General features: G+C 49.0%; 1 protein-coding gene across 10 annotated transcripts; it reads left to right on the top strand.

Annotated features, from left to right (window-relative positions):
* Positions 1-167: 167 nt before the first annotated feature.
* On the top strand, positions 168-17,178 carry SLC35C2 (solute carrier family 35 member C2). 10 transcript variants are annotated; one of them, XM_026076194.1, is made up of 12 exons: positions 275-728; positions 1,113-1,176; positions 1,399-1,471; positions 1,659-1,827; positions 2,115-2,198; positions 2,542-2,717; positions 3,429-3,558; positions 3,705-3,950; positions 4,327-4,502; positions 5,374-5,641; positions 15,187-15,287; positions 16,755-17,178. In XM_026076194.1, the coding sequence occupies exons 3-8, from the start codon at positions 1,406-1,408 to the stop codon at positions 3,830-3,832; spliced, it is 753 nt and encodes a 250-aa protein (XP_025931979.1). In that variant the 5' UTR covers positions 275-728; positions 1,113-1,176; positions 1,399-1,405; the 3' UTR covers positions 3,833-3,950; positions 4,327-4,502; positions 5,374-5,641; positions 15,187-15,287; positions 16,755-17,178. The 10 variants fall into 10 exon arrangements, with proteins under 10 accessions (XP_025932490.1, XP_025931979.1, XP_025932229.1 ...); XM_026076705.1 differs by lacking the exon at positions 275-728 and adding an exon at positions 168-186 and having other exon boundaries at positions 3,705-4,502; XM_026076444.1 differs by lacking the exon at positions 5,374-5,641 and having other exon boundaries at positions 4,327-4,375.
* Positions 17,179-21,748: the final 4,570 nt, after the last annotated feature.

The following is a 21,748-nucleotide window of genomic DNA, read 5'->3' as shown; positions in this document are numbered from 1 at the left end:
AGGAGCGAAGCGCTGAGCGTTTGCTCGACGGCGCCCAGGCGGTTGTCACGCTTGGGCGGCCTCTCGGGCCTCCTGGAGAGCCGCGTTCGCTTGCGGCGCTCAGGCTGGGGGTCCTGGGGCGCTCTGCGCCCGGGCGCGTCGCAGCGCCCGGAGCAAGCGGGGTGTCTGCTGCATCCCTCGGCACAGGTGTGAGCCGGGGGGAGGCCGTGAGTATGGCTTGCACAGCTGTCTTGCACTGCTGACGTGTCCTGTGCATTTCAATAACCATGGTCTAGACTCAGCTGTTTACTTTAAGCTTTAGATATGCTAGGCTTATCAGTTGTGACAAAACTAGTTAAAACATATAGAGGCTGAACTGAACAAATTTTTCTGAAGGAGTCAGTGAAATGCGTGTGAAAGTACAATGAGAGCATTGTGGAATATCTCCATAAGTTATCTCTGCGGGATATTTCTTCTCTGTAATGTTGATATTAAGTTATGCATTTATATTATTTCAGTAGTTTTTTCTGGTGGGAGTTTCTTGGTCTTTATGACTTGTAAATTCATGATATATGATACACAGAACTGCAGTAGCTGAGACCGACAAGTGAAGCTCATGCTCAGAATACAGAACACCATCTACTTACCTCAGCAGTTCTTGGTAGTATGTTATCCTGGTTTGGTCGCCTTCGTACAAGGGAAAATAGACTGTAACAAGAGCTGGACCAGGATTAGGGATCTGTAATCAGGTTTGTTGCCAGACTTGCCTCTTTGCACTTCTTGCAGTGGCCTTCTTACTTACGAGCCATCACACTCTGATATATTCAAAAATACTTTAAATATTGCAAATCTATGATGGCTTTCAATCACAGGGAGGACAAGAGTTGTTTCTGGGCTTGTGTGTAGTATGTATTCTGTTGGCATGGTGTTGGACCCTACTTTCATCACAGGGAACAGGATAGAAATATAAAGAGCTGAGAATATCTGGGTTGTGTTGGCATAGAAAAGTTCACCTGAGGAAAGTAGTTGTTTTCTAGGTCTGCTCTTCYCTCCATGTTCCTGATCAAGTAGCAGGGGGTTTTTTATGCTGTGGAAGAAGGTTAACTTCAGGATTTTTTTCTTTGCTTCCTTAGCTTTGTCAACTTCCTTGGATATTGGGCTGAGTAATTGGAGCTTCCTATACGTCACTGTCTCCCTGTGAGTACAAATCCCAACCTCCCTGGGATTCCTCTGGTGGAGTTTGGAAAGTGCTTTGTCAGGGTCAGTTTCCTGGATGGGCACATGGCCTAGTGGGATTGGCATGCAGGGGACAATGATAGTTTGTCAGTAGCAACATAAAACTGGGTGGTCTAGTTCCTAATAGTGGTTTACTGGGAAGGACTGCAGTGGAGAAGACTGACTGTGTTTTGGTCCTTACAGCTACACGATGACCAAATCCTCTGCCGTTCTCTTCATCTTGCTCTTTTCACTACTCTTCAAACTGGAGGAAGTGGTAAGGGTCCCATGCAATGCTTTAGGGAGGCAGAGGGTCAGGCCCAGGAAAATATGCTGTACAGTACAGAGAAATATATAAATGGAAGAGGAATGCAGATGTGTGGATGGATCTGAAGGAGAGGAAGTGTCTGTCTTTGTTCAGCTCCAGGAGTCTCTGTAGTGACTTTGTGTTTGCTCTCACCCAGAGGGTGGCATTGGTGCTGGTGGTTCTGCTCATCGCTGGGGGGCTCTTCATGTTCACCTACAAGTCCACGCAGTTCAACACACAGGGGTTCATGCTGGTGCTGTGTGCTTCTTTCCTTGGGGGTATTCGCTGGACTCTCACGCAGATACTTATGCAGAAGGCTGAACTGGGTATGTAGGGAGTTAGGAAGTGGGTGATGGTGCTGGCAGTGGGGAGGGGAATGAGGAGGTGGTAGCCTTGCTGCAGATATAAAACTTCCTGTGTAAAGAATGGTGTTCAAAACTTGGGACAGCGTTGTTTGTTGACAGGCAGTGAAAGTGGCTTGGCCTCTGCAGCAACATAGGGATGGGCATTACAAATAAGGTATATGTCTAAAAGTAGCACTTGTAAAGGCTCCAGGAGCTATGCTGTCCCTGGCTTGTTGCTACCTGTTCTGTTACTGATTCTCCTCTTTCAGGGCTCCAGAACCCCATTGATACCATGTTTCACCTGCAGCCGCTCATGTTCCTGGGGCTCTTCCCTCTCTTTGCTGTGTTTGAGGGTGCGTGAGTTAATTAGTGAAAGCAAGGGCAGCTTTTTGGAACGGTTGGGGAAATTGCTCAGCAGTTTGTTGTCCGAGATGATTCACGAAGATAAGTGAACAGCTACAAATTTTATGAAGTAGTTAGAGACCTTGAGTTAAAACGACTAAGATAGCCTTTGTATTGGCAAAATATTAAAGAGTATACAGGAATAGTAGCATGGCATACTTCTGAAAATAAGGGCTTAAAGAACTGGCTCAACATCCTCCTGATAGTGGGATGTGAGCAGCCTACCCCTATCTTGTTGTGGGGCATCCTGGGTGTTGGCAAAGGTACTCTACTGCTCACTTTCTTGTTCCGTAGGCCTGCCTTTATCTGTATCAGAGAAGCTCTTCCGTTTCCACGAAGCAGGAGTGCTGTTCTCTCTGATAGGAAAGTTGTTCTTGGGTGGAATTCTTGCCTTTGGACTAGGTTTTTCTGAGTTCCTCTTGGTTTCCAGAACATCTAGCCTCACCCTTTCTATTGCTGGCATTTTTAAGGTAAGGCATGGTTCCAGTGCTAACACCAGAAGGCAAGTATTGTGACATCTCTAATGGCCCTTGGGTGGTGGGGACTTTCTTACAGCCCTAGAAATGATCTCCTCTTATTTCCGTTCTTGCACAGGAGCTTGCTGCTTTGCCTTGCAGTCTCTGCAGTGAAGTCCCTATGGTCCCTGCTACCCTAACAGCAAGGGGCAGAGGCTAATGGCTGCTTTACAGGAAGTACCATTAAGGTCCAAAGTTTGTTGGGCTCTAGGAGAGGCTCAAATACATGGGCCTCATGACTGATGAATGCTGTGGGAGGGAAGGCGGGTAAGAAGGGCATTCTCTTGCATTGGACCTGGTTAAGGACAAACCACTGGTTTGAGGTAACTCATTTGACCTTGTATGGCACGTTCTCCACTCCTTTGAAGAGTCTAGTGCATGTACTTTTGAGCTGAATGATGACATGCAAAACTTGTCATCCTTGGTCTGGAAGTCGCAGAATTCCTGTGTAGCCAAGCTATGCAGTCAAAAGACTTAAAATCCCTGATCCTAGAGTTTGGCAGTTTGTTCTGTTTCTTGAATCTGTTTTTAGAACTCTCCACACTGAGAAATATGCTGAGGGAAATTAGCAGCTTGGCATCTTGATATTGGCCTGAGCTGTAAAATATATTGTGCCTGCCCCATCAGGTCCTGCCCTGCCACCTCTCATGTTTTTTCTTTCCACAGGAAATCTGCATTTTACTCCTTGCCACGCGTGTGCTGGGAGACCACCTCAGTCTCTTGAATTGGCTGGGCTTTGCTGTCTGTCTTTCAGGAATCTCCCTGCATGTCATTCTCAAAGCCATCAATTCAAAAGGTGATTCTGTTTTAAATCCCTTTCTGTTCCTCTGTAGTCATTCCTGTAGTTTCACTGGGAGCTGAGTCTGGTCCCAGCTCCTTGCCAACGTCAGATTTGATGGATATTCTAGTGAGTTAGTCACTAAATGGACTATCTGCACGCAGGTGAAAAAGCACTGAAGCTACATAAAGAGGCCAGCTCCAACCCTGACCTGGAGCTGCTGCTGCGACACACTGAATGYGGGGAGGAGGAGGAGGAGGAAGAGGATGTTGGAACTGCACAGCAACACTGACTGAGCCTGAAGCACAGCGTCCCCTGCTCTGTGTCCTTACTGGACCTACCTGACATCTATCTAGGAGGAAGGTCCAAGAGTCTCTGTCCATGACTTCCCAAAGGAGATCCAGGGCCTGGTGAGAGTCCTGCTGTTCTACTACTCTGTGGGTCTGTGGAGGCTGCGCATGAAATGGGCAGTGCCCCTCTCCCAGAGAGTGAACTTGGAATACAAGCCCTGGATCTGTGGAAGTAGAATGGAGTGGTGGGATTGGGGAATGCTATAGAAAACTCACTGGGGAATCCTGAAGACTGCATAGTGAGAGTGAAAGTTATGAACTGTAGAGTGAGCATGGGCATGTCTGAACTGCAGGTTGAGTGGTTCAGGGATCATTTTACTGTTGTTTAGACTTTGGCTACCAAGGGGGAAGGTAGATATGTCTTCCTACACTTTCCTTATGGTTCTGCCAAGTGGGAGCAGATGATCATATATAAATGCAAGACTTGCCCCAATAGGAAGAAGAGCCTTTGACCCTGGTAACCTGTGTTCTGTGTGGATGATAAGGTGAGAAGTAAGTGTCTGCTGGTATTTTGGACCAATTGGACATAGTGGAGTGATGATGGGGGAAGAACAGGGAGATGTGAGTACCGCTGGCCCAGCAGGCCCAGGGGAGAGAGCAACATCACAGGAGGTATTGCTTGAGGAATAACCTTAGCAGAAAGTATGTGAGTGGGTGGGTTTTTTTGTTTTGTTTTAATAAAATGGTTTTCTGATGCCCTTCTGTCTGTACATTGTATAACTATGCTTCAGCAAGTAGAGGTCATTCTTCTGAACTTTACTACCTTTTAGATTCACACTGGCCTTGCTACTGCATGCCCAATTGTTTCTGAGGCCTGGCACACACAATATTTGCCTACGATCAGGATCCTTGATCTCTAGTATTAAGAGGATCTTCTTTTGCAGCCTGCTGTATTTGTGCCAGCCAAGAGAGCAGACTGACTCGTTTGCTTTTATACATCTCTAAGACCCCATATCCTCAGAAAACTTTTAGTATTGTGGCTTCCTGTAGGAATCTGATCTCTTTGTCCTATTGGATTGGGTCAGTTAGTGCTGCAACTCCCAGTGCGTGCCACTAGGAAAGTGGAAGGGTGTAGAATTTATGACACAGCTGTTTGCTTCCTGCTAAGCCAAAAGTGTGGTTGAGAACGTGGCTGTTTTCTTGTCTGGCAATGTTTTGGCCTCTTCAGAAGTTTTGTTCCGTGTTGGCTTTTGCAGTTTTAGGAGGTGGCCAGGGGAGAAATTTGGGAGCTTTCCAAAGGGATAACAGTGAGATCTCTCTCCTTAAAGGAACTGGGCATTAAACTGAATTTCTTGTGTTCTGTTTGAGAAGCTGAATCATTTTGAGTGTTTGGACCAAGTCCCTCTCCTGATCTTGCTTTGCAATTTTCAGATACAAAGAATCTTTCTTGGTGACTTTAGTCAAGAGCAGGTACTGCAAAAAAATGTGGTTCTGAGGAAAAATTTTTTGTCAATACTGATCATCTTTAATTGTGTTCTAATAGATGCTGGCAGCTTTCTTTGGAACAGACAGCAGGTGGTGCAACTACCCCACTTAAAGCTACTGAACCAGCAGTTCCTGGCTAGGCTGGCACAGCGAGGGATTCTGTGCATCGAGTGGGATGTTGCCTGGAGCTGAGAATGGCTTGTTCTGTGACCTGCTTTCATGCCAGTTTGCAGAGCTGCCAGCAGAGTCTACCTAGCTAGATTTTCTAATAGCTAGGACTCATGATGCTTCCAGCAGGATTCATCCTCTTTGCCCTACTGATAGGTGTAAGTCCTATCTGTTCTGGTGAAAAACTAAATATTGTACTTCATGTGGGGCAGTGATGCTTTCTGTGGGTGATCTGTGTTTAGCAATGCTGCAGCTGCTCTTTGCATTTCACTTGTCACTGTCCTAGAACTGAATCTTGGGCATCCTTCTGCTGCATAGTTCTTAGATTGGAATTTCAGGTCCCTGCAAATCTAAGGTAATGGTGGCTTTGTTCACAGTCAAGGTTTTGCACCATGTACTGTGCTTGAAGGTGAAATTTGACTGTGCCAATGTATGTGCTTCTTGTGAACTGCAGAGCCTTGTAGTCTGTTGTTTCCAGAATCATTCCTTCTTTAAGACAGAGGAGATGCCCTAGGTGGTAGTGTCTGCCCTTTGCGTTTCTGATCTAGACACAACTCTTTGTACTCAGATGTGACACTATCATTCAGTGGAGAGGCAGGGCTAAGAATGGCTTTTGAGATGAGCAGTTAGTGCTGCACCCTTCCCTGGAAAGTTGTTTCTGGTGAGGCTTGGTAGCCATCTATTTTCTTGTTCAGTAAAATTTACTCCTCTTCAGAGAAAAAGATAAGAAAAACCTGGAAAGAGAAACACAAAAGCGTCTACTGCTTCATGATTCTACCACAGCACGTGGTACAGGTAGCCCAGTTTGCTTGTGGGAATAACTGAGCATCACTCTTCTGCTCTGGAAAGGAATCCTGTTCTAATTCTTCTAGTACCCAGCTTGGAATGGCTGAGGATCTCTATCCTATTCCTGCCCATGAATTAAAAAGCCCTTATGAGGAGCTCAGTGATAATAATTAATTACTCCTTGAGCTTCACTGGGGGAAAGTCTGCCTCCAACCTTATAAAACCAGGCAAGGATCTTGTGGTGCAAGGAGCAGAGTTCAAGGCAGGGCATATTCTGCACCTGTTTCTGTGACCAGCACACAGCAAGGAGGCCCTGATCCAGCTCAAGCTGGTCTGCAGTGCTAGGCTGGAAAGGTTTTTTGCTCTGTAGCTGAATGGGAATTGATGAAGGTGGTCCCTGAAGGATTTCTTTCTGAGACTATGATCCACAAGGTCATCTGCTTCTGGGAAAGAGTTGCTGTTCTGCAGACTTTATATTACTTTTCCCTGTGCAATTCTCTGCAGGAACTTCCTTGGCGTAGAGCTGACTATGCTATGACTACTTGTGTGCAGAACAGGCAGGATCCTTTTTTGCCTTTCTTCTCTCTCCCTCCCTCCCCCTAACATCTGGTTTCCTCTGCTCCAGTAGTGCAGGAAGGAAGTTGCTCCCTAGCTCCCAGTAAGCACCTAGTTGTTCCCGTGGGGACCTCTTCTTTAAAAGATCTTGTCTGGCAGGACTTTTGGCAATAGCAGTACTGTCACTAACCTGAAGGTTTTGCCTGGAACTCTGTCTTTCTTTATCCCCAAAATTCAACAGGAAAGTCAGGACTGGAGTAGACCCAGTGTCAAACAAATCCAGTGTTAATTAGACTGTGTGTAAATGTGGTTCTTTCTGACCAAGCACCCACTGTGTCCCAGGCCCAAGAAATGACATGGCTCAAGAGCTAGCTGTGCTCCTAATATTCCTTTTACTCCTGCTGCAACATATATAAAATGAAAGTGCTACACCAGCCCAGCGGGTACCAATAGTCATGTTTAATACTTCTTTTCAGCATGGTAGATTCTTCTGCCACAGGCTTATGGAGCAGAGGTGATGGGACTTAGGGATCCCAGGAAAGAATGCACTGAGGGTTTCTGAATTGCAGAGGTGCTTCTGTTCCTTTTAGTTCCACCTTTTACTTTACCTTTTCATTCTACTGTGTGTGGGTGGAGTTTGAGAGCTAGCTGGGGCAGGAACTTCAGTTGCCTTTGCACTTACAGTCAGGATTATAAGTTATGATTTGCTTTAAAATAATTGAAATATAACAATATGGGGTGGAGGGAGGGGTTCTTTCTTCTTGAGGATTGGTTTCTGGATWCTCTCCATAAAAATAAAGGAGAGAGAACATGTGCTGACAATCTGATCTACCTACTCTAGATGATTTTTGGAGGAAAAACCCAGCAACTAAAGTTTCTGTATTTATGGATATTTTAACTGATATGGGGGGATGTGTATCAATTAATGATGTTGAGTACCAGGTTAATTTCTAGATGTAGGTGCTGAGTTCAGTAGCAGATGTTTGGGGAAAAGAAAGTAGAAAGGTTAGATAGTCTGTACCAAACATCTCATGAGAAACTTCTTGGCTGCAAGGGATAGAATACGAGGAACTATCTGTGAAGAGCCATTCCTGCAAAACTGGCAAAGACACAAAAGTTAGAATGARTGTATCCAAAGGACATTTAGACTCTAAAAACTTCTGATAGGAAAATCTGGGAACAGATACCCTGCTGCGCAACCTGAAGAAGTGGCACCTTCCTGCATACCTGTGGGAGTTTAAAAGTCCTTTTTTGTCTGTTATATGCTAGGATTACTCCTACTGTTCAGATTAAATGGCACATTGATTTTAGAAGGTTGTTTGGAATAGCATGTTCCCTGCTGGCCACAGCTCCAAAATATTAGAACAGCTCCCAAATGTTAGAACCACAAGATCTAAATCTGGTCAGGTTTGCTAGAGGAAGGTAGGAAGGGGTATATGTTTCACAGGATGCTCAGGACTTGTTTGAGGCATAGTATGATACCTCATCAGAGAGGGAAGGTACAAACCCTGTGTGGGCATAGTTGGAGAATGCAATTTCTTCTTGAGCCCTGAGGGCTGTGCCAGAAGCATGTTCTTCAGGCCATCTTGCATATGACTTAAGCACTGAACCTCTGTTCCTTTAGCCTCTATTTGAACAGCTAGATCAGAAATTGTATGACAAGCAGAGGTTCGTTTACACATTAGCCTTGAGAGTCAGGTCTATGTAAGGTGAAGGCTCATGGTCAGGCCCCAGCATGCTGTAAAGAGGGCTTCACCTGCTTATACATGAGAATAGATGTTGTTGGCTCTTCAGCACCTCATTCCACAGGTCACCGAAGCAGGAATGCTAAACATATGTGCCTAGCCATATATTAAAGACATGGCCTGTCCTTTGGTTGAAGCAAGGATCTTCATCTTGGGGTGCTGTCTAGTACTGTGTGACTTGACCAATTTTGCAGGTTTGCTGAGACCTCTCTACTACAGTTACTAGGGCTTCTTTTAACATCTGTACAGTTACGTGTTTGTCTGGGCAACAGTTCTGGATCCAAATGATTTTCTGTAGCCTGGAGCATTCCTGCTGAGATCCATGCACACCCGCCTTCATGGTGCTGTCGTGCACTCCCACCCATGTGTGCAAGGGTAGCTGCAGATCTGTATACTAGAAGCAGAAATGCACTTCCTTCATTGGATTTGCAGAGCTCCAGCATAGAGGATTGGTTTTAAATACAGTGTAATGTTGGATATAAATGTCACTGCTGCAGGTGCCTGACTGGGGTGACCAACCAATAAGCTGTGAGAAGCTCTGCTTAAGTCTCTTCATCTTCCTGCCATTAACTGACCAAACAGAGGGGACTTTACACTCTAAACTGCTGTTGAGTGCTAGGTGTTGCCTGGGAAACATAGAAGGAAAATGAGAGGATCCTATTGTTTGTGGGTTTATCTTGCTTTTGTAACAGCTTCTGGTGACAACCTAAGCTTTGCAAGGGAAGAGGCACAGTGTGTATGTGCCCCTTTCTCCCTCTTCCTCCTCATGCCAGTATTGCTGGTTCTTGGTCCCAAATCCAATTGTTTTGTTTCTGTTCACCCACAGCCACTGTGGCTGCTTGCTCTGCTTCACTCCTTGAGCAATGGCAGGAGCACAATGGTGGAGGAGGGGGAAAACGTGTAATTTGCGATGAGTGGAACAGTGGTGTGAGATCAGTTCTCCATCATAAATTTTGAGGCTTTGGATAAGGGAGATGCAGAGGTGGGGTATAGCGAAGACAGAAAATGGGGAACAGTGTTGGTACTTGTGAGAAATAGGCAAATACTGTTTTTAAAGCAGGGAGGTGCAGCTGTTGTGTTGGGCAGAGCTGTCTTTTTTGGGAAACTTACTCTATCAATTGCACCTCTTAGCCTTCCAGAAGCACTTGTGTTCCCTAAATTCTGAGAAGTGATAAGTTAGGGATAGACTATCTGTGAAGGATGCTCTCTTACCACTTTTTGACTTTCTTCCCTGCTTCTTGTTTTGCTCTGCTTTTGCTCTCACCCCAACTGCTATGCATGCAAGGCTCCTCTACCCCAGAGCTTCACCAGGCTTCAGCTATGTTGGCTCTGGGCCATGCCTGGTTAGGACTTCTTCTAGTAGAGAATGTCACAGGGTGCAGGGCAGAGCACCCTGTTCTTGGCTGCTTTAGTATTCTCTCCCAGCAAGCAGTGTTGTAGAAACAAGGTGGAAGTACTGGCTGTGTGGGGAGCCCCAGCTGCTCTAGTCCTGGTCTCTGCTGATAGGCAGAGGGGAGCTTGTAGCACGTGGGGGTGCAGAGTTGACTTAACCACAGGGAGTGAGTAGGGGCTATGGCTGTATTTCTTGTCTGTGTGGAAGCTGTCTGGGAAAGGCATGAGGTAGAGCTGAGGAAGGAACAGTGTGCCAGAAGGATATTTGAATCCTACCAGTGTCTCATTCAATCCCAGATATGAACTCAGTGATGCTGTAAATAATTTTAGTGCAACATAACATTATATTACTCTTTGTTTCATGCTACCTCTAGCCTGGATGTAAATTAGCATTTGGTAATCAGTTTGTTTTGTTGCTGTTTTCTGTGAGGGAATGTAACAGTGCCTGATTATGGTCATCCCCATGTCCCCTGTTGGGCTGCCCAGCTTCCCTGGGCACTGAGAGTGGATCCCTAGTCTTGGGCTAAGATTCCTCATGGAAATAAAGAGCATTTCCTTTGTCCCCCTCAGGTACTGCTGCTTGATCCACCGTGAAGCTGATGGGGGTGCTCCCCAGTTTGAGGGGCTTGGTGCTCTCCTGAGTGCCCTCTTTCTGGGACTCTGGCTCCCTGAGAGCACTGAGAAGAGGTCTTGATACTCCAGCTCTGCCCTGGAGCTCCCAGGGCAGATCTTTATTCCTTGCAGTTAGGCACACCTGATCTTGCAGGCTCTGCTAGTTCAAGCAGTGAGCTGAGTGCAGGAACTCAGTGGGCAGAGTGAGAACGCAAACGTTGGCAGGGGCCATTGCAGGAAATGGCAGGAGGCAATGGGTAAAAGCTTTGTAATTCGTTGAGAAAATGGCAGATGAGGCAACTCTGCTGGAGTGTGGTGTGGGGCTTCTTTCTCTTCACTTGTGGCCTGCCTCTCCTCCCCAGCATCCTTGGAAAATAAGGGAGTGGGTCCTAGATGACAGTTTCACAAGCTTCCTCCTATGGTCACATCCTGAAATAGGTCTAAAAAGGAAGCTGGTGGGCCTCATCCTTGCTTTTGCTGAAACTGGAGCTATGTCCTCAAACTGACTCACCCTGCGCTTGGATCTCATCTTGCTCAGGAGCAGGACTGCAGGCTAGTCCTGAACAGGACTAGGGTGCAGGGTGGCTTCTGGGGAGTATGGCAGAGTTGTGGGGAGAGCTCAGGAGGGATGAAGTGGGACTGTGCTGCTGTGGGGGAGTGCAGCAGAGTGTTAAGGGAAGCAGCACTATATTTCTGTTGGACACTGTCCATCTCACTTGAATAAGCCCTAAAATATAATGAAAAGAAAAAAGAACTCCCACCCACCCCTTACTCCAAGAAAAAAAAACCTGAAAATATCAGAAACGGAGAGAGAGGCAAGCACATAGCAAGGACAAAGGGCTCAAAGGAGGAGACAGAAGGAGGCAGAGAGTGCTGCAGCAGTAGTACAGAGAAAATGAAAAGGCATAAACTTGTGGTGGTAGCAGTGAAGTGCAGACTGTAGGGATGAGGAGGGAGAGTTGGGGTCTACTGAGGAGACAGAAAGGCAGCACAGAGGGGTTGACAGAGGGGAGTGGGAGCTGTGGGGGTAGCACTGGCATCCTACTTGCCTCTGGAAATAAACCTGGGTGGCTCTGCAGCTCCTTGGCCTTGTACAGAGGTGGTCAAGGCCTCTTGTCTTCAGTGGAACTGTTTCAGACTTGAACTGATGTAGTGGTCTTGGGACTGGATGCACAAAATTAACCCAGCCCTGTGCGCAGGCGCAAGGCTGTGAGGTCTCTTGCCTTCAAGAGATCCCTTGTTTGTGCCACAGGTTGCTACTGGCAGTCTTCTGAGAGGAGTGATGCTAGTTAGTCATGCAGACTCTGTTTGCTGAGGTGCCCCCAAGTTAGGGGCTGCTTTAGAGGATGGGAGAAATAGGTTTCTCTACAGTCAAGCATTGTGTGGCACAGTTGAGTTCATCCCCCTTTCTCAAAGGAAGAGTATAAAGGCTGAACATGTCGGAACCAGTCTTGAGCATTGTAGTGCTGGCGAGACCTGCATGTGCRTGCAGCAACACAGACACGCTAGCACCTTGGTGTGGAAGAACATGCAAATTTATGCTTGTACCGTGCAGGCCTTCCCCTGTCTGTGCAAGCACGTGCACAGACAGTCTGACATGCAGCCATAAACATGAAATATGACTCATCCATAAATGCAGGTTATGTGTATACATTTGCATGTGAATATATATGCACATGTGTGCAGACATATGTGTGTGCATACCTTTGTGTGTACCCTTGCTTCCCTGTACTCCTGTCTTTCTATGAGCAATGTGGAGGAGGATGCTGGCTATGATTTAATATTGATGGTGTTAGAACTAATTAACCAACGGAAGCAAAACTGAATGAATCTCGGAGGTGCTGCACTCCTGCAAACTCTGTTCTTGCCTGTAAGACCAGGTGTTTACATGTGTGCTGATTTTTGCTTCCCCCTCTCCCCACCCCCACCTCTTCTTGAAGAACAGATGCTTGGCTTCCTGATGAAATTTCAACACAGTAAACACCCTGAGGGCAGGGGGAAGTGTCCCTGCAAACCTCTCTGCACTCCCCRGTTCTCTGCCTAGTGAACAGGATGGTCAGTAAGCTTTACTGTAGTATCACAGCAGCTCCATCTCATAGTGGGAAAGCCGGCCTGGCTCCATGATGCCCAGGACTAGCAAGGCAGAGCAGCAACATGGGACTTGGTACCCAGCAGTAGGGCTGCCTCAAGCTGTGCTTCATTTCTTGTTTCAGTTGAATATCTCTGCAGCTTTTGCTATGTGTTTGGTGCTTGGTGAAGTGGGGAAAGGAGAGCTGAGGGTGCAGACAGCTGGAAGGCTGGCTTCCACCCAACCTAGGGCTGCAGAGGGCTCACATTCATCTGTGATCTTTGCAGTGGCAAAGCCTTGCAACTGTCTTTATATCCCTGCTTCTGCACTGAGGCTGTATTTTTTCCCCCCTCCCCCCCCTTATTACTGGGGTATGCAGGTTTTGATGTTCACAGCCTTAAGTCTCTGCACTCCAAGTATGCTTGAAGAACTCTTGCTTCCAGTTTGCACCCAATACATGGAGATGTCTCCTTTTTTCTGGAGCCATGTGAACCTGAGAGGTTCTATATCCTGTAGGTGCTTGGGGAGTCATAGATTTGGGAACAGACTTGGGGGCTGTTTGTCTTGCTTTTCTTTAGGAAAGATGGTGCAGCCAAAACTGAGCTGTGTCTGGAACTTTGGAGAGTGGTGTTATGTGTGATGGTATTTGCTGCTGAGGGACCGGCTGTGCTGAGTACTGTTAAGCCTCCTGTGAAGGTTGTGCTTTTCTGACAGGACAGGTAGCTATGGGACACATTTCTCCTCTCCCAGGCAGTCTTGTCACTGCCAGGAGCCGGGACTTCTGAGCGCCTGGCTGGGCCTGTGTTGCTAGCCTGTGCTCCCAGGGGAGCAGTCTGTCCCTGCCCTTCCTGTGGACATTGCCAGGAGCAGAGGCTGCTGCCAGCTTCTGGCTGCTTGCCCAGTGAAAAATAGCAGAATTGACCATGCGATTGTTAATGAAAATCCCAGTCAGGAAGATGCAGCCAAGCCCTGTAATTGCACTAATTGGAGCCATCGTCGTGAACGTGCTAAAAGCTGCTCTCCTGGTCTCAGCCCAGCAATTTTTCTAACCTCATGTTTCAGCACGTCCCCCCACTCCTCAAGGCAGGCCCACCTGCTTTGTTGATGTAATTCACTGTACAAATGGAGCTGAAAGTTGATGAGTCCTTTCAGAGCCCCTGTCTGTGGAGCTACTCCTTTGTTTTTAGATGTTGAAGGCCAGTAGAACTTCCCAGGGAGACCAAAGTGAAGCTAGTTCCAGGAGTTGAGATACTCTGGGCTGCACAACACTTTTTGCTTGCAGCCTGGCATTCTCTCTCTCTCAGTGTCATAATAGGATGAGATGGCTYGGTCTTGGCCGAGCAGGAGCTTCCTGGATCCTAAAAGCATGGGGGTGGGAAAGTAAGTGTTCAACTGTCCTGACTGGTGGGGTCTGGGAGGGCAGCAAAGTATGTGTTGGGAGGGGACTGTGTTGCTGGTGCAGACTGCTGACAGCTTGCCTCATCCTGCCCTGTTGCTTTGAAGCTAAAAGGCCCTTTCTCCTCCTATGTTAGTTAGAGATCACAGGGTAATTTAGGTGGGAAGGGAGCAATGACCTGCTCAGAGCAAGGTCAGCTTTAAGATCAGACCAGGCTGCTCAGGGCTTTATCCAGTTGGGTTGTGCAAACCTCCAAGGACATAGACTGCACTGGCTGTCTGAGCCCCTGCTCCAATACTTGACTGTCCTCATAAGGAAAAAGTTTTTCCTTATCTCCGGTCTGAACTTCTGTTTGAAGTTATGCCTGTTGTCTCTCATCATCCCACTATGCACCGTGGATAAGAGCCTGACTCCATCTTCTCAATAACCTCCTTGTAGGTACTGACAGATGGCTATGAGGTCCCCCTCTAAGCTCTCTCTCTGCACTGATACGTGTTTCAGGCTACTGTCTTGCCACAGGCATTGTAGAGGTGTCTCCTCCAGCAGGTACCTGTAGAGAGGCTCAGCTTTGAGTAGGTCAGGAATGAAGTTCCTGGACTCTAGAAACCAGGCTGTGGTGAGAAGCTGGGACTGGAAGTCCTAATGATCCTGAAAGCTGGAATCCCTCAAGCGAAGACAGAAAGGCAGGCATGGTTTAAAAAACTTATTGTAGTTTTGGAGGACAGGACTTCCGATGTTGATAAGTTAGGGCTGATGCCACTGGAGCCAGGACTGAAACAGGAGGGCTTGACTGCAAGGCACCAGTGCACTGCTCTATCACTGCACTAGCCTGACAGATGCTCTTCTAAAGGTAGTCCAGACTGTGAGGCAGACAGAAGCTGGCCCTGTTAGTAAGCTCTGCAGGCAGGGACTACTCCCAAGCTTTGGGTTATGCACAGCAGGTCCTGAACCCCTGGTTGTCTTGTGCATGCCCTGTGCAGATGGATGCTGCTCCTGCCCAGTGCTCTCTCCTCCAAAGTTGTTTCTTATGGGAGATTGAATCCTGCAAACCCAACATGGCTCCTGCCCTAGAGCACTGTTTTTTGGCTTCCTTGGCGCGGGCCTTCTGACCCTGCTAATGTTGTGCCCATGTGCCTTGTCTCTCTCCAGACATGTGTCCTCGACCTGCCAATGCCTCCCTCAGTGGTTGCAGCTTCAGACCCCTACATGTGCAGGGTGGGGTGGTTTCCCCTCGCAGCTCTAACACTGCTGTAAGTCTGCCTTTGCTAATGTGTTCAGCAGCCTCGCTTCTCCCATTACACTTGGATCAGGAGCTGCAGCTGCACTCCTCAGCCAGTGGTGCAGCCAGGGGAGGAGGTTATGCACCAGCAGTCTGTTGGGCTGCAGTGTGGGCATCAGGGATAGTGCAACCAGGAAGGAGTGTGTGTGTGGGGGGGGGGCAGGGGATTCAGGGGAATATTCTTGATATCTCTCCCTGCACCAGCCTCATCATGGGGAAGGAAGGTATTGCTAAGGTCAGGGGTGACCCTGGGGCTCCCCAGTGCTATCCCATGTAGTAGTGCTGCCTGTTGTGGGTCTAGGCAGAGGCAGGGCCAAGTTGGGAAGTGCTGGCATTCCTGGGTCCATCCCCAGGTGCTGGGTGATATCCATGGCTGCTTGTAGACCCTGGAATGCCTAGGGTTGCCCCTGCTGCAGTCCATCCAAATGGGGATGCCATGCAGGGAAGCTCCCCGCCTCCTGCAGGCATCAGGGTTGCCTCCTTACGCAGTGCCATCTGAAGCTTATGCCCACAGTTTCATAGATTTTTTTTTTTTTAAGGCCTGAAGTGACCATTCAGTTATCTAGGGCCCCTGTGTGACTCCAACTAAGAAATGCCATCTTGTTCTGCTGTGCTGAACCCGGTATCTCTCAGCTGATATATTTTCCATGACAGGGTGGACGATGCTAGGAGTCAGAGCAGATGGCGCTTCCCTGGTAGCATGGCCCAGTGCTGTGTTTCCTATTTGCACTTGCCTGACTACAGGCTTCAGCCTTCTTTCTACCCTGAAAGGCTAATTTCCCCTCTACTTGATGCTGGCGCAGATGGATCATTCCTCTTGGCATTACCCACTGAGGTTTCCCCAAGGCATTGTCCCTCCAGGTCAGCAGTTCCTGGAGGATAAAAGACTAAGGAGCAGCAGGTTTTTACTGGGAATCCAGCCACCTATCATCAGCACACACCCCCTGGATCAGCCACCTTCCCCACCGCCACATCTCCCCCACAAAGGCAAACAAAGGGGAGCTTTGAACAGAGAAAAGGAGAACAGGCAGCTGGCATCCCCTTGGGAAGGGCGGGGAAACTGGTCATGGAAAAGGGGAGGAGTGAGGATGGGTCAGAGATGCAGTGGGGTATGTAGCTAGAGGGCATGAGTGCAGGAACCTGTCCTATGTGTCACTAGAAGAGGGCTTGCTGAAGCACCAGGAGGGCACAGAACTGTCCTACAAGATCCCATGCTAGCATAAGTAGTCCTACCCTCTCTGCTCTTGTGCTTCTCATCCTAGTGGGGCTGAATGATTGCTTTATCTATCAGCTGCCTGCATTAACAAGCAGTAATTGGCACCTGTGTTAAAGAGCCTGGTTTCAATTACTGCCCAGTGCTGCTCAAACTCTCCAGAGCTGGGAGATTACGAGGGGGAGGAGCAGTAAAGCTCATGTTCGTTCTCTGTCTTTCCACCAGGTGCTCCTCTTCCCCCAGGGCTGAAGCACTGTGGGCAACTCTTGCTTGTGCCTTGAATCTGCAACTGCACCAGCAAGGGCTGCTTGGGAAGCAAAACAGTGCATCCCAGGAGCACATAGAACAGGCATAGCTGGCACAGTGCTGCAGCTCTGTTGTTCTTCACCTGGATGTTTCTTGCAGGAGCCTCTACTTCAAATCCTACACTGCAGGGTGGGACTGCAAGGTGTGAGAAGGAATTGGTCTTTGTAGATCATGTTGTTCCCTCAGCCCCATGCAACACCAATCCTGGGAGCTTGCCAGGCTCTCCCCTCAGCTGTACATCTCCTGTTGCTCCCACTGCATCTGCACTCCCCTGTGCACTGGGCCCAGCCCCCTTCTGCTGCCATCCATCATTTCTGATCCAATAAATTACAGTGCCATTAAAATGCAATGGGAATTGTTTTCTGTGTTTTAGAGACATGAGCCTTTAAATTTCCATTTGTTTAGTGGAGAGCAAACTTTGGCCTCTTCAGGGACCTACTTGGAGGAATCCCATGGGTTAGGGCCTTAGAAGGAAGGGGCGTTCAAGTGAGCTGGTTAATATTCAAACATCACTTCCTCCAGGCTCAAGAGCGGTGCATCCCTATGAGTAGGAAGTCAAGCAAAGGAGGCAGGAGACCTGCATGGATGAGCAAGGAGCTCCTGGCAAAACTCAAGCAGAAGAAGGAAGTATACAGAAAGTGGAAAGGGGGACAGGCCACTTGGGAGGAATATAGGAATGTTGTGAGAGTATGCAGGGATGCGACGAGGAAGGCTAAGGCCCGTTTGGAATTAAATCTGGCTAGAGAGGTCAAGGACAGCAAGAAGGGCTTCTTCAAATACATCAGTAGCAAGAGGAAGACTAGGGAAAATGTGGGCCCATTGCTGGATGGGGTGGGTGCCCTGGTGACGAAGSATGCAGAGAAGGCAGAGTTACTGAATGCCTTCTTTGCTTCAGTCTTTACTGCTCAGGCCCGCCCTCAGGAACCCCAGATCCTGGAGGCAAGAGAGAATGTCTGGAGGAAGGAAGACTTTCCCTTGGTGGAGGAGGAGTGGGTTAGAGATCCTTTAAGCAAACTTGACACCCACAAATCCATGGGCCCTGATGGGATGCACCCACGAGTGCTGAGGGAGCTGGCGGATGTCATTGCTAAGCCACTCTCCATCATCTTTGAAAGGTCATGGAGGACAGGAGAGGTGCCTGAAGACTGGAAGAAAGCCAATGTCACCCCAGTCTTCAAAAAGGGCCAGAAGGAGGACCCAGGGAACTACAGGCCAGTCAGCCTCACCTGCATCCCTGGAAAGGTGATGGAGCAGCTCATCCTGGAGGCCATCTCCAAGCATGTGGAGGAAAAGGTGATCAGGAGTAGTCAGCATGGCTTCACCAAGGGGAAATCATGCCTAACCAATCTGATAGCCTTCTATGATGGAATGACTGGCTGGGTAGATGAGGGGAGAGCAGTGGATGTTGTCTMCCTTGACTTCAGCAAGGCTTTTGACACTGTCTCCCATAGCATCCTCATAGACAAGCTCAGGAAGTGTGGGTTAGATGAGTGGACGGTGAGGTGGATTGAGAAGTGGCTGAATGGCAGAGCTCAGAGAGTTGTGATCAGTGGCACAGAGTCTAAGTTGGAGGCCTGTAGCTAGCGGTGTCCCCCAGGGGTCAGTCCTGGGTCCAGTCTTGTTCAACTTCTTCATCAATGATCTGGATGAAGGCACAGAGTGCACCCTCAGCAAGTTTGCTGACGATACAAAACTGGGAGGAGTGGTCGATACACCAGAGGGCTGTGCTGCCATTCAGAGGGACCTGGACAGGCTGGAGAGGTGGGCAGAGAGGAACCTCATGAAGTTCAACAAAGGGAAGTGCAGGGTCCTGCACCTGGGGAGGAATAACTCCATGCACCAGTACAGGTTGGGGGTTGACCTGCTGGAAAGCAGCTCTGCTGAGAAGGACCTGGGAGTGCTGGTGGACACCAAGTTAACCATGAGGCAGCAATGTGCCCTTGTGGCCAAGAAGGCCAATGGTATCCTGGGTTGCATCAGGAAGAGTGTTGCCAGCAGGTCGAGGGAGGTGATTCTCCCCCTCTACTCAGCCCTGGTGAGGCCACATCTAGAGTACTGCATCCAGTTCTGGGCTCCCCAGTACAAGAGGGATGTGGCACTACTGCAGCAAGTCCAGCGAAGGGCTACAAAGATGATTAGGGGACTGGAGCATCTCTCTTATGAGGAAAGGCTGAGAGAGCTTGGCCTGTTTAGCCTGGAGAAGAGAAGGCTGAGAGGAGATCTTATCAACGTGTACAAGTATCTGAAGGGAGGGTGTCGAGAGGATGGGACCAGACTCTTTTCCGTGGTGCCGAGCGACAGGACGCGAGGCAACGGGCACAAACTGAAACACACGCTTCCATCTGAACATGAGGAAAAACTTTTTCACTGTGAGGGTGACAGAGCACTGGAACAGGTTGCCCAGAGAGGTTGTGGAGTCTCCTTCTCTGGAGATATTCAAAACGCGCCTGGATGCAATCCTGTGCAATGTGCTCTAGGTGACCCTGCTTGAGCAGGGGGGTTGGACTAGATGATCTCCAGAGGTCCCTTCCAACCTCAGCGATTCTGTGATTCTGTGAAAATGAGGGAGGCACCAGTGCACCGTTCCCAAGCGCCTCTCTCCACCTCTGTCTCAGACCAGTTCTTCCTCCTCACTCGTCCTACAGCACCACGGCCCTTGGCTGAGGCCAAGCCAGGTGAGGTAAAGCTGAGGACTGGGCTACAGCCAGCCGGTCTCCAGGTTGGCTTACCTACCCTGGGGCCTTCACTCTTCCCAGGGGTACAAAAACCTCCTGGGGGCTCAACGGCATCAGAGTCTCTTGGCCTGCAGGGAAGGTCGAGGCAGCACCAGGCATGGAGCCAGGGCCCATCTCCTCACCTCCGCGATGCGCCCAGGACCACGTTGCCCAGGCTCCCCATGCCAGCAGGATGCAGGTCAGCAYACCGCTGGCCCAGCTCCCCCAGCCTCCTCCAGTGCCTTGCGTGAGCAATCACGCCGCTGCGTGCCAGCTCTCCGGGTACCACCTGGGGCCAGAAGCAGGTCCCACCCCTGCAGAGGCAGTGGGGAAGGCGACCGAAGCAGATACTCCCCCCACAGATGAGCACAGCACAGCCACTAGACACRGCCAGCTGGGTCCAAGGGGCAACTGTCGCTGGTCCTGTGCTTCATCCTGGCTGGGCCTGTGTCCCAGAGTCTCCTGTGCTCGATGCCACCACACCCCTGCCTCCCGTACTCACACTCTTCCTCACACCCACAGTAAATTACCTACTTTGCATTTTGCAGCAACAACTTAACAGTATTAATTTATTGTGTTCTGTCTTTAACAAACACCATTATCATATCACCAGCCAGGATTATGCAAATCCTGGGAAAGGAATTATTTCTCTCCACAAAGTCACCTTGATTTATCAGTTTTAGCCCAAAATGAAATAGAAGTTGCTTCAGATAAATTGTTAAACATATGACCACACCCAGCAGGCTGCGATGGCCCCACAGGACAAAACTACATCCAGGCCAGGCACAGTCATGTGGGGTGGCCCCTTGTGCCTGCAGGTGACCCAGGGGCAGCTCCTGGGCCAGAGCGCAGGTGGACCTGCACACCCAGCACAGGGCCCTGGGCCAAGAGCTGGGGAAACATCTCTCCCCTTACAAAATACTCCTGGAATAACTCCACAGCTCCATTCCCGGGGCACAGAGCCATGGGGCAGATTTGGGGCTGTGCAGCACACAGGGCTGGAAATGAAACTCTCCTAAACTGCATCAAGGATTGCTCTGTGGGGGTCTCTGGGCTGCCCGCACCAGCTTTCCAGGCCACTTGACCAGGTTGAACCTGCGTCACATGTAACAAAGCTGCCACGTCCTCCCATGCAAGTGCAGACACTGCTAGGGATTGATGAGCAAATCTATATCTCACTCCAGGAATTACTCAGCTCTTTAACAGGGCCTTCAAATAACAGAATACCTTTGTCCATAGTTTTTTTTGCCACAGAGACGCAGGCTTCCCCACCCTCTGATGTGGCTAGACCTGGCTGCAGTTGCCCCTCAGCATGCAAGGAAGCACTTTTAGAATGAAGGGTAACTTTTTTCCCATTATTTGTCAGCAATTCAAATGACTCCTTTAGCAGAGGGCAGACACCAGCACCTTGGTAAGAAGGGAGGACTTCCACTCTTACCGTGGGCAGACAGCAAGCCTGAGCACAGCCTGCTTGTGCAAGAGGAACCAGGCCCTTGGCAAAGGCTTTGCCCTGACAGTCAGCAATCACCTTGCACGCTCCAGCTCAGTGCAAAGGGTCTATTCTGAAAGGGAGCAGTTCTACTTCAGACACCATCCACCACGGACAGTAGCTCCATGAGAGCAGCAAAAAACTCACCCATTAGTCCTAAGTATCTTTTATTTTTAAGCTCAGTGTGTTGTGGCAGGTGAAGGAACATCAGGGGCAGCCGACCACGCACGCACGTGCACATGCACAGTACACACACACACACAGTACAAATGAACAAATGCAGAGCACAGGGTGGGGAGGAATGGGCATGAGCTGCCAGGCAGTGGCATGCTGTGGTGAGAAAGACCTGCTGGGGGCTGGAGTAGGGGTCTGTGTGCCCTTTCCATCTGGTGGGCAGGGCCTCCCTCACCTAGTCTAGGTAATCAGGGCTGCTGTTGTGACAAAGCTGCCACGATTCATGCAACCTACTATGCAGACATCAACTTACTGAGGATGGGGTGCAAACATCACTGTCAGCATTAAAGCATCACCATGAACGCAGGCTGGTGCACTGTAAAGCTATCGACAAGCATACAGTCAACACCTCTTCTTGCTCATGGCTCACACATAAGATTAACACAAACAAACAGGAAATTCCTCCACAAAAGCATACTGTGACAGAGACAAGGATGAGATCAGACACTGGTAACCTGCAGTAAAATATAGCTCAG

Source organism: Apteryx rowi, unplaced genomic scaffold, assembly GCF_003343035.1.
Source record: "Apteryx rowi isolate R43461 unplaced genomic scaffold, aptRow1 scaffold_0, whole genome shotgun sequence".
NCBI lineage: Eukaryota > Metazoa > Chordata > Aves > Apterygiformes > Apterygidae > Apteryx > Apteryx rowi.
The sequence above is the reverse complement of the archived record's forward strand: the minus strand, read 5'-3'. Positions and strand labels throughout refer to the sequence as shown.